Genomic DNA, 16,363 nt, shown 5'->3' with positions numbered 1-16,363 from the left:
CAACATTAATGGTGGATGAATTTGGCTCATTTATTATTAATACTGTTTTTGTTCAGTAGATAAAAGTGATTGTGTTGCCTTGTGATTGCGACCTTTCCCGAAGAGACCTATGCTCATATGAATACTGACAAAGCAAACATAATGACTGTGGAAGTTGAGTGGGAAAAGTTCCTTCTTAATGATAAAGAATGAGAGCTTCATGCTCTATGTTGTACAGAACTTTCAAAGGTTGTATGTTGTTTAGGAATGGGGGAAAAAATGAGTTACAAATTTCCATTACACTGTGCATAGTCCTTGTCTGAATGAGCAAACGTAAACATAGGTATCAAATGCACTAAACAGTGAAGCATAGGTCCTGTTCAAAAGCAAAACAAAATTGTGTGTGTGTGTGTAATTGTATCTTTAATAAGACTAGGGACATGTGAATTAGTATGTATAGAAATATAAATAAATACAATTTGTTTTCTTTGCTTAGTGAAGAGTGCTCAGCAGTGGAGTCTTGAAATAGAGTCTGTTTTTGATGTAGTCAGCTCAAAGCCAGTTGTTGGTCTCGTGACAGTGAACATTCCTAAGTTGCAAACACAGCAAACCTATACTGCAGAACTTCCTCCTGGAGAAGGCAGAATTGTGCTGCTCGTAAACATCAATAAGGTGAGGGGGTGAATCCTGAACAGTCCAAGTAACAAAACGTTTCCTTCTGGTTGCTTGAAAGAAAATGCAAGATGTTTCCAGCACAGTTTTAATTTTCCCATTCACTTTCCTCATCTCTGCTGTGTTGACTGTGCCTGACGCCTTTTAGGGCAGGGGAACAGCTCTCTTACCTTCTCACAACTGACTCCTCCATTAGGACACCAAAGAGCAGTGTGGATGGGATATCTGGCATTTCACTCCTAATAAGTGAGAGACAGAGAGAGGTCACATCATCTCTTGCTTTTGTTGGCCGGGAAATCGTTGTGCTGGTGTTAATCCTCAAAACCCTTCTTCTTGTTGGTACATATTGTGCAGATTATCCCACATCTACCTACTGTGGGTTTCTTTCACCTTCCTGTGAAGCATCTGGTACTGACCACTGTCAGACAGGATACTGGACTACATGGATCTCAGGTCTACTCCAGTATGGCAGTTCTGTGATCCTATATGATAGCACTATTTCCTGTCCCAGACCATTGTTTTCTGGGCAGATAGGTACTACGGTTGTCAGGATGCAATATGTTTGGCCCTTAGAGGAGGAGGGAAAAGCATTCCTCATACAAACAGTAATGATACCTTTGTATACCTGAGGGCAAACGAGTCATGTATAGAATTTGGCTAGCCGGGAGGAGGGTGCAAAATTAGTGAAGTTGCACCTCTTTCACTAGTTCTGAATTTAGTCCCTTGAGTTGAGGGATCCTTGAAGACATGTGGAGTGTCAGAGAAATGAAGCACTCCTTGGGAGAGGAGAAACACAACTGAAAATAGATGAATAGGTATACACCCTAGAGTTAGAATGAACAGAAGCTCTCTCTGTCCAACCCTTCTCCCATCCCCCACCTCGCAGTGGGTGAAAGGCTAGCTACTGGCAAGGTTAATTTACATAAATTCTAATTTCACTTCCATGTAGTTCCATAGTGTTTTGTGCTTATGTTTTTAGGAATTCTATTAAATTTGTCCTGTAAATGTAGTTATGAAATTATTAGAGAGACTCTGGAGAAAAGGGTCAACCTGTGCTGAGAAGTAACGGGCTTGCATTGGGCAATGAGCCCAGGATGAGTAAAATGGAGTAGTGGTTCTTTCCTGCCTTGAGATCTGGACCTAGTGGAGGTGCCTCTACAGAACTGAACTTGACAGCAGCGGACCTGAACCAGGGTCTGGCACTAGCTGACCAGAGCAGGAGCTGGTGATGCTGACTTCTTTGGAGTGGGGCAAACAAGCTGAGGGGATCCTCCTCCCATTTGACCACCACTGAGTCTAATTGGATTTGTGGGTGTGGACGCTGTTGAGAACAAGAATCTTGGGCTCCTGACAAACCCAATTAATAACCTCTGAGACTATGGGGATCTGCCATACCCTTCATACATTTTTCTGGTTTTGTTAACTTAATTTTGCTATGTAATTTAAATGTGTAGATTTTTTCCCCCTGTTGAAAGGTATTTGGTTTATATTCCCAAGGACTCCTATGTGCTGTGTGTGTGGAGAAGAAACACCTATTAAGGTGAATCTGGGAGTGGAGAGTGGTGTGTGTGGCCAAGGTTGATTCAGATGTTTTCATTATTTTAAAAGGGACTATTATTGACCACTGGCAGATGGCTACATGAAGAAGTACAAATATCAAGGCTCTAGAGGGTTTTGTTTAAAAACAAATATTAGCCTTTAGTGAGCCTTTTTAGTCTGCAGTAATACATACAGTGTGATATGAAACTGAACATGATTTTGTGCTTTGGTGCATTCCCCCCTCCTCTGCCCCGGGGAAGAAATTGGTTAATAAAATACAACCATGAGCCTGAGAGTAGTTTGTGAGGAAATGGTGCCCTCAGAGCAGAGACAACAATGTGTTGTTGTTCTTCGTACATAAAGGGCTTTTGCTGCATGAATTCACAGCAGCTGATTTTACAAGAGACACAGCAGTGTGCTGTTACATATCTATGAGCCAGACTGAGCCCATACTCTGTGCAACAGATTTGCATGGTGTGACAAACAGCAAGACCTGGCAAGAAATGAATTTCTGGTCAATGAGAGCTCACTTCAGATGATGATCTAGGTCCGAGACTGCTCAAGTGGATTGTAACAACCTGAGATGTACAATAATCACCCTGAAATTCACTGCACAGTGTTTTCTTGCTGTTCTGAAATTGCTTGCTTATAGATGGATATGGGTATGACATCATTACCAACCAATAAGAAAGCTCCATTTGTGTCTAGCTTTCTAAAGCCACTCCATATTTGATGAGGCATGATCTGATTTTTATGCTTCAGTTTTTATCCCTTGAATGTCCAGATTAGTACTCAGACACTATTGCTTAAGATAATTCCAGATCATGGAAGCTGAAATAAGTGGCTATAGCTGATTATGTCTGAGTATGGCTACAGCAAATCATATTACTGAGGTGTTCTTTGGCCTGGTTTTATGCAAAAAGATCCTGGCACCTCTTGCATTAACATATTCTTTTTTGATCCTTCCTTTGTTTGGTGCACATATTACTGCTTTCTTTCCCCAATTTGTGTACTGAACTGGTGAATGCAGCTCATAGTAAGTTATAGAACTGGGCAGCTATAGTATGTTGTTGGCATGAAGATATAACTATATGAAATGGATGCTGTTAACCTTGCTCCATCTCTTTTGGGAAAACAAGATGATACTAAATCACAGGGGGAAAGTTCCTTTTTTTTTGTTTCCAGAAATTAAATCAATAAAAACTAATAATATGGAGGAAAAAGTCAAAGGCCTGAAGCCTGAGAAGGGGATGGATCCTTTTCTTTTATTTAAAAGCTCAATTTAACTGAACCAGTGAGTGCAACCAACATTTGACCCGGATTGTACTTGAAGAGGTGGCTACAGGTAAATATTTAGTTTCACACACGATAGATGAGGGGGAAGGTTTTCAAAGGTACAAACGGCAATTAGGTGCCTATCTCCCCTTTCCATTCAATGGGTATTATCATTATTATTTATTGTTATATTGTTGTTTTATTTATTAATAATGTTTATTACAATAGTGCCTGAGGGCCAGCCAAGAATGGGGCCCCATTGTGCTAGGTGCTGTACAAACACAGAGTAGGAGACAGTCTCTGCATTGAAGAGCTTACAGTTGAAATAGATGAGACAGATACAGGGTGAGGGACGGGGTAGAACACACAAGCAGGGATGGGGTAGAACACACAAGCAGGTATGGTGTGAGACTGAGGGAGGAAGAAGGTGCAGGTTCAAGCAAACAGCCGATCAGCACAGATCAGAGAAAGTCCAGTCCAAACTACAAAATTCTTTGAATCTCCAGAAGTCACTGCTCTGACTGCTTCTGCTCTGACTAGCTGGAGTCTTCGACAGGCTCCTCTGCACTTTTCCCCCAAGGCCATGTGTTGGTGGGGGGGCGGGAGGGAGGAAGGGGAGGAACTTCCGGGATTCTAGTGCCCCTGTAATGGGGTGGGTCTCCCCTGTATAGTTCTGGTGCTGTGGGGCGGGGTGGCCCTGGCTGGATCCCATTTTATCCCCTTCCAGCTGGGGCCCAACTGCCATTTATGTGTTTGAAAATCTCCTACTGGATGCACAGTTGTTATTGTGAGACACATGCCTAACTTCACACAAGCTGTTCTGACCTTAGCTTCTAATTGTTTTTTGTTTTTGTTTCCTCCCTCCTTAAGAGTGCTACAGTGCAGACTTGGTGGCCTAGTGGCCATGGAAACCAAACTGGATATGACATGACAACAACTTTCAACATGGGGGCAGGATACAAGATTGAGAAATTTTCGAAGGTACATAAATCCTCTCAATTAATAATGTATGTAGGAAGTTAATGTCAGGAAGCGTCACTGAATAACCCAGTAGCTCTCAAGCAGTATTAGAAAATGTTCTGCTGGGTTGTAATTTTTACACAAGACCATTATTTAGAAACAGGATTTTCTGGAGCCCTAGATATAAGGTAACTAACACGCTGTCAGCTTTCACTTGTGCCGAAACCTGCACTTCCAGTCTGACTAGGGGACAACTTGCAAACTAATTTGAAATTTAAAAAAGAAAAGATGTTTTGTTTGTTTTTAAAATTCTCAAACTGAGGGGAAAAAAAACAACCAACCAAACTAAAAGCTATTTGTTTAAACATTGTGGGATTTTGCTTGTCATCTTCAGGTGTGATAAATTATATTATGCAATGAACATGAAATTTACCATTGATGGTTTGGTAACACACATTGAAAAAAACTTGTGTATAATTATATTTAATTTGTTTTTAAAAAGAGAAGTTTATTTGGAATTTCAGTGTATAAAACTTTTGGGATGTGCTGTGAGGCACAAATTTGAAGTAACTTCAATTACTAGAGCATACCGGATATGTTGAAAACACACAACTGTATGAGTCCCAGCTTTCAGAGGAAAGCAGTATCACAAATTTGAACGCCTAAGTAGCAATTAGGTACTTTATTTTACCCAATGTAATAGATTTTGTAAAGTACCTGTTTATAGAAGAAAGCTTTTTCATTAATTACTAGGATGTTCAGAAGATTTGGGACATTAAAGAACCACTCACAAATCTTCAACCTATTCAAAAATTCAGATAAAATTAGACTGGGTCCTACATGCTATAAGCTTAAGGAAACTACTAAATAAATCTGTACATTTGCTAGATGATATGTATGTGTTTTGCACCACTGAAAATTAGTCCAGAAGCTATGTTCCTGCAAATGCTGTTCATTGTAGTACTTACTACTGTGAGAAGCCCTGTTGAAGTCACTTCTCATTGTAGTTACCTTCCATCATGACCAGTCCTGCTAAGTGTTAACAGGATTGGGCCCAAAGTTTGTGTTCAGAGTGATGAAGATAATTCATGATCAATATTTTCAGTATAGTTCAAAATATAGGTTTGGTTTTTTTTATGTGCAACAAGATAAACTCAGCATGGAGTTTTGGAAAGTGATTTTAGGTTTAGAAAACCATGGTGTAGAAAATAACATCTATATAATCTTGTGAGCAAGCCACATGGTATTGGGGAAGCAAAGTGATTCCTATTGGGCAGGTGCTCCAGGAGCCCCCACGTTGATGCGTGGCAGAATGGTCACTGGGATTCACAGCAGTACACAGGACATTGTTGGTCCTTTTAAAGAAGCAAAATGCCACCTCAGAATACCTGCTGAGGTCTGGTCTATAGGCTATGGCCCCTAGCCAGCAGGTCACCCCCACATAGGACCCTATTGTACTGGCTCACATGGCAGCTGGTCTTCCTCCCTGTCACTCTGTAAAATCCTGCCCTGCAGCTGCACAAGGAGGAAAGGCTCCATATAATCTCTTCCCTTTCTTGCACATCCCAGGAGGATTCGCTCTTATGCCAGCAGGCTGGAATTTCTGCTGGGAAGGAGTAGAATAGTGGTAACATTCATCCAGAGACTCAGGAACTGGGAGTGGTTCTGGAGATTCCAACAGGGACAGATATATTTCTAAAAATCGTTGTGAAGTTTCTAGTTTCATTCCATTGCTGCCCTTGTAAGTGAAATTAAGCTATATAAAGAGAAAGTATTTAAAAATGACTTTTCTGTACCTATTGCACATCCACCTAACTTGAGCAGGGAGAGAGACATACACACATTCTGAGTAGCGTTACACCACCTTTGCAGCTGCCCAGTGTTAGGACTGGTGCAATACTCAGAGTAAGTTAGTGCAGTCTCCAAGGCTGTTCGGTGGCTTTCTACAGCCTCCTTCTCCCTCCTTTGATACACCTCTCCTGCCTCTGTCCTGCCCCTATACTGAGGGCAGCATAGGATCATCACACCAATCCTACTCGAGGAGAGAACCCCTCTGAGGCAGAGGAATTCGTGGATGATGGGATCTGTCTACGTTCCAGCCTCTTTAGGCTGTAAGTATGGCATAAACAACTCAGAACATGGCCAAGAACCAGACTCAGGGTCTTATTTTTCCTTTTCTATAATTTAAATTATTTGGGTTGGAATTTGTTTCTCAGAAGATTGCAGAATAAAATCCTAGCAAAAGCCAGCATAAAGAGTAAGTGTTTTCTGGAATGCGGGAGTGCCTTTGTCCAGCTCTGTTGGTTATCCATAGCCTCTTTCTCCCCTTCCATGGCTCCATCAAACAACTTCTTGCCACTTTAATTCTCTCTTTAGTCTTATTGAAACCTCTTGCCCTCCCTCCTGTTTGTTTGTTTGTTTTCTTGCTGCTTTAATTCTCTCTTTAGTCTTATTGAAACCTCTTGCCCTCCCTCCTGTTTGTTTGTTTTCTGAGATCTTTCTCTTTCCCTCCTTGCACTCATTTCTGCCTCATTATTGGAGCTTTTTATCTCCATCCTGCTGCTGTTTTTAATACTTGGGTTTTTTTAACCACCTGTATTTTCCCCCCCACTAGATTTTTAGCATCACTCCAACACAGCTGTCCTGTCTGACTCTGTCTAATCCATCTTGGCATTTACACCACAAGCATCATCACAGTATTTTAGTATCTTGTGTTCATTTATTTAGGTATCCTAGCTCTAGCTCTCTCTCCTGATTTTCAGCTCTGGGCCTCTTCCTCTCCCGCTGTATCTTTCCCACCTTTAAACGCCCAAATCCAAATCTATTCCACACAAAAACCGTCAACATATCCTGACTTTTTTGGTTCCTCCAATTGATCGGATTTGCTTGACAAAGACTTGGAATTCTTTAGCTTGTCCCTAATCTGGTTACTGATTGATTTTGATGGTGATGCGAGCTGCAGAGTTGTGTGAGAGAAACTTCTGTTTATCATTTTATATTCAAGAAGCATAGATGTGGGAAACAACAAATTCCAGGAATGGGTAGAATGCGTCAGTCCTAAGGCTAAGTTCCTCATAAAAGGAGAGCCAGAGAGAGAGACGGTGATAGATCTCAAGGGGCCAGACTGTGAATCATCTTGTTACCATCTTCTCCATTGAGAAGCGGACTTGCTTGTGCTTAACTGGGTGTCAGCTCCTTGACACCACCTGTCTTAGCCACCCAAACAATCTCCTCTGGGCAATGCCAGCCCTTCCTTTACCTTGAAAGTTAACAACAGGTGTTTTCCAGTCCTTGAGCTCCTTTGAAGTGTTCTCCTGTAGAGTCCAGCCCCTTTTCCATTGAGCACTCACAGAAATACCAGGTCTGCTGTCCCCAAGGGAACAATATACACACTAGCTTGTATGATTCAACTCAGGATCAGCACCTTGTTTAATACCACAGCACTGAGATATATGTATAGTGGTGACAATCATACATTTATTATTAAAGATTCAAGATTTGAGAGAGAGTGAGTAAGGATAATGGAAACAAAAGGGTCACCTATGAAACAAAATTACAACAGACTAAACTTTAACCGGGTAATCTCCATTCTAAATAAGTTTATATCACCCCAAAATGTCTTCTGCAGTGTTTCAACCAAGGCTGATTAAGATCCCATGTAAATGCACTGCCTGTTTACTTCCTAGGTGCAGGATAAAGGGGTATCTCCTTGCCTTCTACTTCTATCCAAGTTAATTGTCTGTCCTCATAGTAACCCTCCCCTGTCTGCTCTAGTTGCTTGTTTTTTCCTGTGTCTCTGCTTCATCCCTGTTGATTTCACATCCCTCTGTTGATTTGGTAGGTAGATGTGCAGCCATTGTGTTGACTTACAATGCTTAATTTAAATACCAACAGAGAGACAGGTGAAAAAACATCTCTTGTCTGACAGAAAACCTGTTTGTCAACTCTGCCTTGATACAGACGTTACAACACATTTTCAGTATACATACCTAACTCTTTACATAGTATCTGTTCATACATTTCACAATGATATTAATGACCAGTGTGATCCTGGCTTAAGATCTCACATAACATTCTTAGGTGAACCAAAATATACATATCAGGTTATTCTTTAACCTTCTTGGCCAGTTGGCATTGAGGAGTTCATGGGTCACAGAGACAGATGACCTTCCCCCAAAAACATGCAGATATGGGGCTGACATGTAGTTCAACCAGTGGCCTTCTGTACAGAGGTGGATTAAGGCAGAAACTGTGGCTCTGGACCCTGGGCTTGTAGGGAACCCATGGACTCCTAAAGTTTGGATTCAAGGATCCATGAGATGGGAGCCTGCCCCAGAGTGTGTTAGGAGCAGTGGCAGTAGGGAGCCAAGAGTACCCTGAGCACGTTGGTTTGGTGTGAAGTGACCTTTGTATGATTGGGGACTCTTTGATCATACTGGATCTGAGCACCATTTAGCGTTAATCCGCGGCTGCTTCTGTACAGTATTATAATTACTATTGTCTATTATTTGTATTGCTGTAGCGCAATTTGTATGCATATGAAACAATCATTCAGGTTTCTGCCCCATACTGTAATATTTGGGTCAGGCTTCTGCTTCTATTTTTCCTTGTGTACGTTTTGGTCGTTACTTTGACATAGGAGGGATCAGTCTGTGACAGATGATCTGTGATCACAAGTTTGGTTTGTCATACACATTGCCTGCATGAGGATAAAACTAATCATTGCACAAGTTGACTCGAGCACCAAACAGGAACCAAGTAGCACAAAGTGTGTGTTGTTTCTTTTCTTGCCATATGAAATACTGTTGTTTTCCCCCCTCAGTATTTGTATGATTGATAAGATTAAAATATTTCACAAAATAAACTATGGGCATTGTCAGTGGCCTTTTGAATTCAGCCTATGCTTGATTTGTGGAATTAAAATGTTTTACGCCAGTTGGTAAATGTATTAATTGTATTTATTTGTATTAAGTTGACCCCTACTGCTACATTCCTAGTATACATACTCACCCCGATGTATGTCCAATTCAATTCTCGAGCCTGATATCTTGAAAATGTTACGGCAAATAATAATTTAATCTTGAGGGAGGTGCAGTTTAGTAATTTAAGGTTAGGCCCGAGAGCTAGGAAATCCCCAAGTTCTGACATAGACTCACTGTTTTGGTTTTGTTGGCTGCAGTTCCTCAGTTACTTTTCCCTCACTTCATTTGAATTAATTTCACAATTCTCTGTCTCCTGTACTGAGCAATAGGAAGAAACACATGTACTGATACTTGTCTTACATGCACAAAGAGCAAACTGGATATATTCTTTTTAATCTAGATAACTTGTATCAGAGTAAGGAAAACAACAAAGAAATAACAAGAATAATGTATTCCTGAAAGAGAGAGAGTCTCATTCAGTAACATTCTGCAGCTGAACAGGAACCTAAAATGGCAGCTGTCTCCCAACTGCTCCTACTGTAGGTAGGGAGACACCTCTGACCTCTTCATTCAGTCACATAGCTAAGAATATAAGAACGGCCATTCTGGGTCGGACCAAAGGTCCATCTAGCCCAGGATCGTGTCTTCCGACAGTGGCCAACGCCAGGTGCCCCAGAGGGAATGAACAGAACAGGTAATCATCAAGTAATCCATCCCCTGTCGCTCATTCCCAGCTTCTGGCAACATAACTATATAACTGCTCACTTCCATATTGCCCCAGAAGTCTTTACTGTACAGTTGTCAGTGCAAACGAAATATTCTTCAGCACAGTGCGTAGACTTAGCCCAAATAAACAGTCCCCAAAACAGTCCAGCACTCTCCAGTCCTGTTCTTCCACAAACAGGAAAAGGATTAAAAAAGCTTGCATAGTTTATAATGCTCTATCCACAAGCACAGATCTACCAGATGTCAGGATGAAAGGGCAGCTCTAATGGATGTGCAGGCCTCTGCTTGATGAGTAACTCTACATGACCGCAGTCAGGAACAGCCTTGCTTGTAGCTTTATCTAATCTAGCTGTTGTATGTCTGAGCTGGTCACCATGGTATCTTAGTGCTGAACTGCACCTATTCAAATATAACTAAGCTGTCCAAACGAGCTCCCCTCTCCTTTGGATAGTTGCCATGGGAAAGATGTCATTACTGGGGGAACTGGCTTTAGTAAAAAGATAGGTCTCATATTTTGATCTGAGTGGTCAGGCTTGGGCTTAGTATCATCTTGTCTGGCAAAGAATTCCACAGCTGGGGTTCTGCAATCTCCTTCCATAAGAAGAGAAGGTGTGGATAAAATACAATTAATGTTTAATCTAATGCAGCTTCTGGATTTCTCTCACTGGTCTCAAACAGGACATATGCAAGTCTGCTGCAGCATGTGCAGTCTGCGCACATATGCACACGCTCTCTTTCTGTTAATAAGCCAGAAACTTCTGGCAATTTTCTATTTCAAGCTCCTCTTAAAATGAAAGTAAGTTGATATTGTGCATAGATGGTTTAGCAAAACGTGCACAATGGTTTCATTTGAAAGACCTATACTATTATACTTTACCTATTTTAGAAATGGCTCAATAGTGTACTAACAAATGAAAGATGTAACTAACAATTCCTGAAGGTGAAGGTTAGGTTTTTAGATTGCTTTTTTTATATTTTTCATGTCTCTGATTGCTCTAAAAATGCACAAATTTCAATTCTCCACAGGCTTATTTTCGAACAGTGGAACTGGTTGAGGAGCCTATACCTGGTTCACCAGGCCTGAGTTTCTACTTCAGGATCAACGGACTCCCCATCTTCTTTAAGGGATCCAACTGGATTCCAGCAGATGCCTTCCAGGACAGAGTTTCCTCTGATAGGTAAGTCATAATCAGTATTCTTTAGATATTGAATACAAAGGGACAGATTCTCCCCCTCCTTATTCATGGTGACTAGCACTCACTCTATGAGCAGTCCCATTGACATCAACAGTGGAACTATCTTCAGTGTAGAGTGCTATTCAGTGTGAGCAAGGGGAGTAAAAATCAGGTCAATAAAGGGGAAGAGATTTGACTCTTGCATGAAGGTAGTGTTCTGATGTTGTTGTTGATGGATGAGTTCAGGGAGCCTAGGTGATATTGGTAATCCTCAGAGAGCCTGATTCTGCCACCCTCAGGTTGTTAGCAGTGGGACTACTTCTAGGGTAAGGTGTCTACTCAGAATGACCTGAGGTTGGCAGAATTGGGCCCAATATGATTTTAAAATGTCATTTAGGGTGCCGTAATGCATCTGTTGGTTTTTGACCTTTTCGCAACATGCTTTGTAGAATGTATGAGAAAAAAGACTCCTAGATATGTTTCAGAAATGGTTGGAAATTATTCAAATTCAAGGTAATATGTATATAAAACAGGGTAAACTCTAAAGGGAAAAGACTATAACAAATCAAAGGAGCTACTTGGATAAATATAGTGTTTGTTTACATTTTTTTTTTTAATAAAACATTTTTTGAAGGGTGTTTGACTCTTTCTGGGATAGAACATTAAGATCCAATCCTGCAAACGCTTGTTACTGAGTGTAGTGCCTACTACCATGAGTAGTCCCACTGGTCTCTTTGGTGAGTGTTAGCAGGATTGAGTCCTTTTATTTGCAAGAATGTAGCTTTGGGAGTGCAGTGAACATTTATACAGATTTCTAGGGTGTCAGAATGGTGTTTCTGTCAAAGTTACTAGTCTTGGCCTGTCTGCTAATGATATACATAAATTGGACAGATGTAGAAAAAGGATACAAGCATGTGTAGGTTTCTCCTGGATATCGAGTTGGGGGGGGGGTAATTTCATACAACTGTTAGCTCTCCTGATTTAATTCTCTTTGTATTGAACAGGTTAAAGCTCATCTTGCAGTCCACAGTTGATGCTAACATGAATGCGCTTCGTGTATGGGGAGGAGGAGTATATGAGCAAGATGAATTCTATGATATCTGCGATGAACTAGGAATAATGGTAAAAAATAAACAGGACAGCTCAGCTCCTGTATTCCAAATTGACAAGAAAATAACAAATAGAAAATACTGGTGTATGAATGAGATAGCTGTGTTAATACTGGTACAGGAATCTGGGCTAAATTTTCAAAAGGAACTAGTGATTTCTGGATACCCAACTTGAAACAATATAGGGGCCTCATTTTCATAAGACAGGTGCTCTGAAAATCAGGGTCCTTTAAGGTCTTGCAAGTTGGGTACCCAAAAATTAAAAACTTAGCCTAACATTTGAATTTCCTTTTGCATGTGTGCACAGGTGCTCTCTAACGTCTCGACCTTAACATTAAATGTATCTTATAATATATGGCGATATACCTATCTCCTAGAGCTGGAAGGGACCTTGAAAGGTCATTGAGTCCAGCCCCCTGCCTTCACTAGCAAGACCAAGTACTGATTTTGCCCCAGATCCTTAAGTGGCCCCCTCAAGGATTGAACTCACAACCCTGGGTTTAGCAGGCCAATGCTCAAACCACGGAACTATCCCTTGCATGTTGTTCTTTAGTTTCTCATGTTTGTTTGTTTAAAGAAAATAGTGGAGAGGAAAAAATGAGGGGAAGGTCATAGGCCATGGGCAATAAGTGTCTGCTTCTAGGTACAGCACCTTCCTAAAAGTTATCCTGCCTTAGGCCATGGGCAGAATGTAACTGCTGTTGTTATGCGCCAAAAAGGTGTATAACAACAGCACAGTTGCAAGTGTAACAACTGTCACCTTGTCTGTTAGCAGGAATTGAACTTAAGACCTCCAGAGCTGAAAGCATGAACTGCTTGAGCATGAGCCTGTGGTGAAGCTCAGAGCTGTCACAAAACTCCCCAGACAACACCTAACCAAAACAAAGCGCTGCACTGCTCGCACAATTCTTTCTCCAGAAGAGAAGATGAGAGATAGAAAGAACCGCACGTGACAGACGTTAGTCATGTTGACTAATGCACTGCTGGAAGATGCTCAAGTACTATAGTGATGAGTGCCGTAAAAGAACCTATATCCAATAGAATTCTCTGTGGATTGGGCACAAAGGATGACTTGTAACATTCATGAAACAGTGGGCTACACAAACACATGATTTAAAATATTTATAACTAAAAGTGTTCACCTTTCCCCCCCTCAAATGTGGCTTACCTTTGCTTTTTTTTGTTCTGCATGGAGATTGTGGGACCTTTTACTCATTCTGATTACTTACTTCTGTGAGAGTAGCACCGCTGAAACCTGTGGGAGTACACGAATAAATTCTCAACAGTGTGAGTACTGCCTGCACAATCAGTAGAATTAACTACCCTGCTTATAGTTCCAGCTATTTTTGAATAATCCCATCAACAATTAAGGTAGTTGCACTTTCCCTTCTGTAAAAATTTTTATTTCTGTTTAAAAAATAAAGTCCTCTTAACCTCAAAACAGCTGAAGAGATTTAATTCAAACTTCCCAAAAACTTTCAACTTTGGCCTGAGACCACGCATGGAAAATTTCAGCCCCAAAGGAATATTTTGGGGAAAGCTGTAAATGAGTAAACGTGACTGTAGTGGGAACTCCTGCTGCAAACACTATGGTGGAACTAGATACATAGCTCTGACTTACAAGACTGTAAATACACATCAGTGGTTTTTGATGACACTGAGTATATGAGTTGTGCTTGTTGTTAGAATCTTGAGAAGTGTGCCTACATCTACCATTCAGCATAACGCACATGAAAACGGAACACTATGATTTTTGCAAGAGAAACATTACATTAGCATTGTATATGAAAGGGTCTTCTTCCCTCTGTTTGTTTATATGTCCATGCATAGACATTCTCTCTGAGATTTGCCTATACAAGAGAGAAAATTCTTAGATATTCCTTATACTGAGACCAAATTATTGGAACTTGGTGCCTAAAACTGGGCACTTAAATCTATTTTGGTCACCTAAACAAGGGCCCTGATTTTCAGTGCTTCTGAACACCTACAGTTCTCTTTGATTTGTAGGTACTTTAACCTAAATAGGCCATTTAGCTCCATGCCCAGGCAGAACTCACTGCAAGGTCAGGGCTTATTTAGTAACCTAAATATTGATGTAGGTACCTAAAATTTGGCCCCCATTCTGAAAAAATTGAACTTCGATTTTAAAGAGAGGCTTCTATGAAAATCAACCAAGAAATTTTTTAATATTGATGATTATGAATATTCTACTTAACTTGCCTCTCTTGCTATCTTATAAAGAGTTGGAAAATGATTCAAAGTCAAGTCCTGTAATGGGATAATATCTCAAAGAAAAAAGAAGTAACAATTCACTGGAGCTAGTATGCTAAATACCGTTAGATACTTTTGAGACATACCTTTATAAAGGGTGTTTGTCTCTACACAATCTCCGATGGAGCCTGCACAGGTTTGTATTTTTTATAAGGCCTGATTGTGCACTGATTTTTGCACTTTTTTCCATTGTAAAACTTGTGTGATTTTGCATTTATTAACGGATTTTTTAAAAATTGTTTTCAGATCTTTTAGGAAAGACCCACTGAATCATTCATGGAAGGGCATCCTCTCACTGCAGGAAGTGCTTAGCTGGCTCTCATCTTTCTGTCTGGCATCTTGTCTGGAAAGATGAGACCCCATAGAATCATAGAATCTCAGGAGGTCATCTAGTCCAACCCCCTGCTCAAAGCAGGACCAATTCCCAACTAAATCATGCCAGCCAGGGCTTTGTCAAGCCTGACCTTAAAAACCTCTAAGGAAGGAGATTCTACCACCTCCCTAGGTAACCCATTCCAGTGCTTCACCACCCTCCTAGTGAAAAAGTTTTTCCTAATATCCAACCTAAACCTCCCCCACTGCAACTTGAGACCATTACTCCTTGTTCTGTCATCTGGCACCACTGAGAACAGTCTAGATCCATCCTCTTTGGAACCCCCTTTCAGGTAATTGAAAGAAGCTATCAAATCCCCCCTGATTCTTCTCTTCTGCAGACTAAACAATCCCAGTTCCCTCAGCCTCTCCTCATAAGTCATGTGCTCCAGCCCCCTAATCATTTTTGTTGCCCTCCACTGGGCTCTCTCCAATTTTTCCACATCCTTCTTGTAGTGTGGGGCCCAAAACTGGACACAGTACTCCCGATGAGGCCTCACCAATGTCGAATAGAGGGGAATGATCACGTCCCTCGATCTGCTGGCAATGCCCCTACTTATACAGCCCAGAATGCCGTTAGCCTTCTTGGCAACGAGGGCACACTGTTGACTCATATCCAGTTTCTCGTCCACTATAACCCCTAGGTCCTTTTCTGCAGAACTGCTTCCTAGCCATTCGGTCCCTAGTCTGTAACAGTGAATGGAATTCTTCCGTCCTAAGTGCAGTAGTCTGCACTTGTCCTTGTTGAACCTCATCAGGTTACTTTTGCCCAATCCTCTAATTTGTCTAGGTCCCTCTGTATCCTATCCCTACCTTCCAGCGTACCTACCACTCCTCCCAGTTTAGTGTCATCTGCAAACTTGCTGAGAGTGCAGTCCATGCCATCCTCCAGATCATGAATGAAGATATTGAACAAAACTGGCCCCAGGACCGACCCTTGGAGCACTCCGTTTGAAACCAGCTGCCAACTAGACATGGAGCCATTGATCACTACCCGTTGAGCCCGACGATCTAGCCAGCTTTCTATCCACCTTATAGTCCATTCATCCAGCCCATACTTATTTAACTTGCCGGCAAGAATACTGTGGGAGACTGTATCAAAAGCTTTGCTAAAGTCAAGGAATAACACATCCACTGCTTTCCCCTCATCCACAGACCCAGTTATCTCCTCATAGAAGGCAATTAGGTTAGTCAGGCATGACTTGCCCTTGGTGAATCCATGCTGACTGTTCCTGATCACTTTCCTCTCCTCTAAGTGCTTCAGAATTGATTCCTTGAGGACCTGCTCCATGATTTTTCCAGAGACTGAGGTGAGGCTGACTGGCCTGTAGTTCCCCGGATCCTCCTCCTTCTCTTTTTTAAA

General features: G+C 41.3%; 1 protein-coding gene across 2 annotated transcripts in view; it reads left to right on the top strand.

The window, feature by feature from the left end:
* MANBA (mannosidase beta) overlaps nucleotides 1-16,363 on the top strand; it is a 68,751-nt gene that overhangs the window by 27,964 nt on the left and 24,424 nt on the right. For both annotated transcript variants that reach the window (XM_026659875.2, XM_026659874.2), the window contains exons 6-9: nucleotides 476-651; nucleotides 4,336-4,446; nucleotides 11,100-11,251; nucleotides 12,253-12,370. In XM_026659875.2, the coding sequence (XP_026515660.1) occupies nucleotides 476-651; nucleotides 4,336-4,446; nucleotides 11,100-11,251; nucleotides 12,253-12,370 (557 nt within the window). The remainder of the gene's footprint in view (nucleotides 1-475; nucleotides 652-4,335; nucleotides 4,447-11,099; nucleotides 11,252-12,252; nucleotides 12,371-16,363) is intronic.

Source organism: Terrapene carolina, unplaced genomic scaffold (genome assembly GCF_002925995.2).
Source record: "Terrapene carolina triunguis isolate 2854851 unplaced genomic scaffold, T_m_triunguis-2.0 Scaffold706, whole genome shotgun sequence".
Lineage (NCBI taxonomy): Eukaryota > Metazoa > Chordata > Testudines > Emydidae > Terrapene > Terrapene triunguis.
The sequence above is the reverse complement of the archived record's forward strand: the minus strand, read 5'-3'. Positions and strand labels throughout refer to the sequence as shown.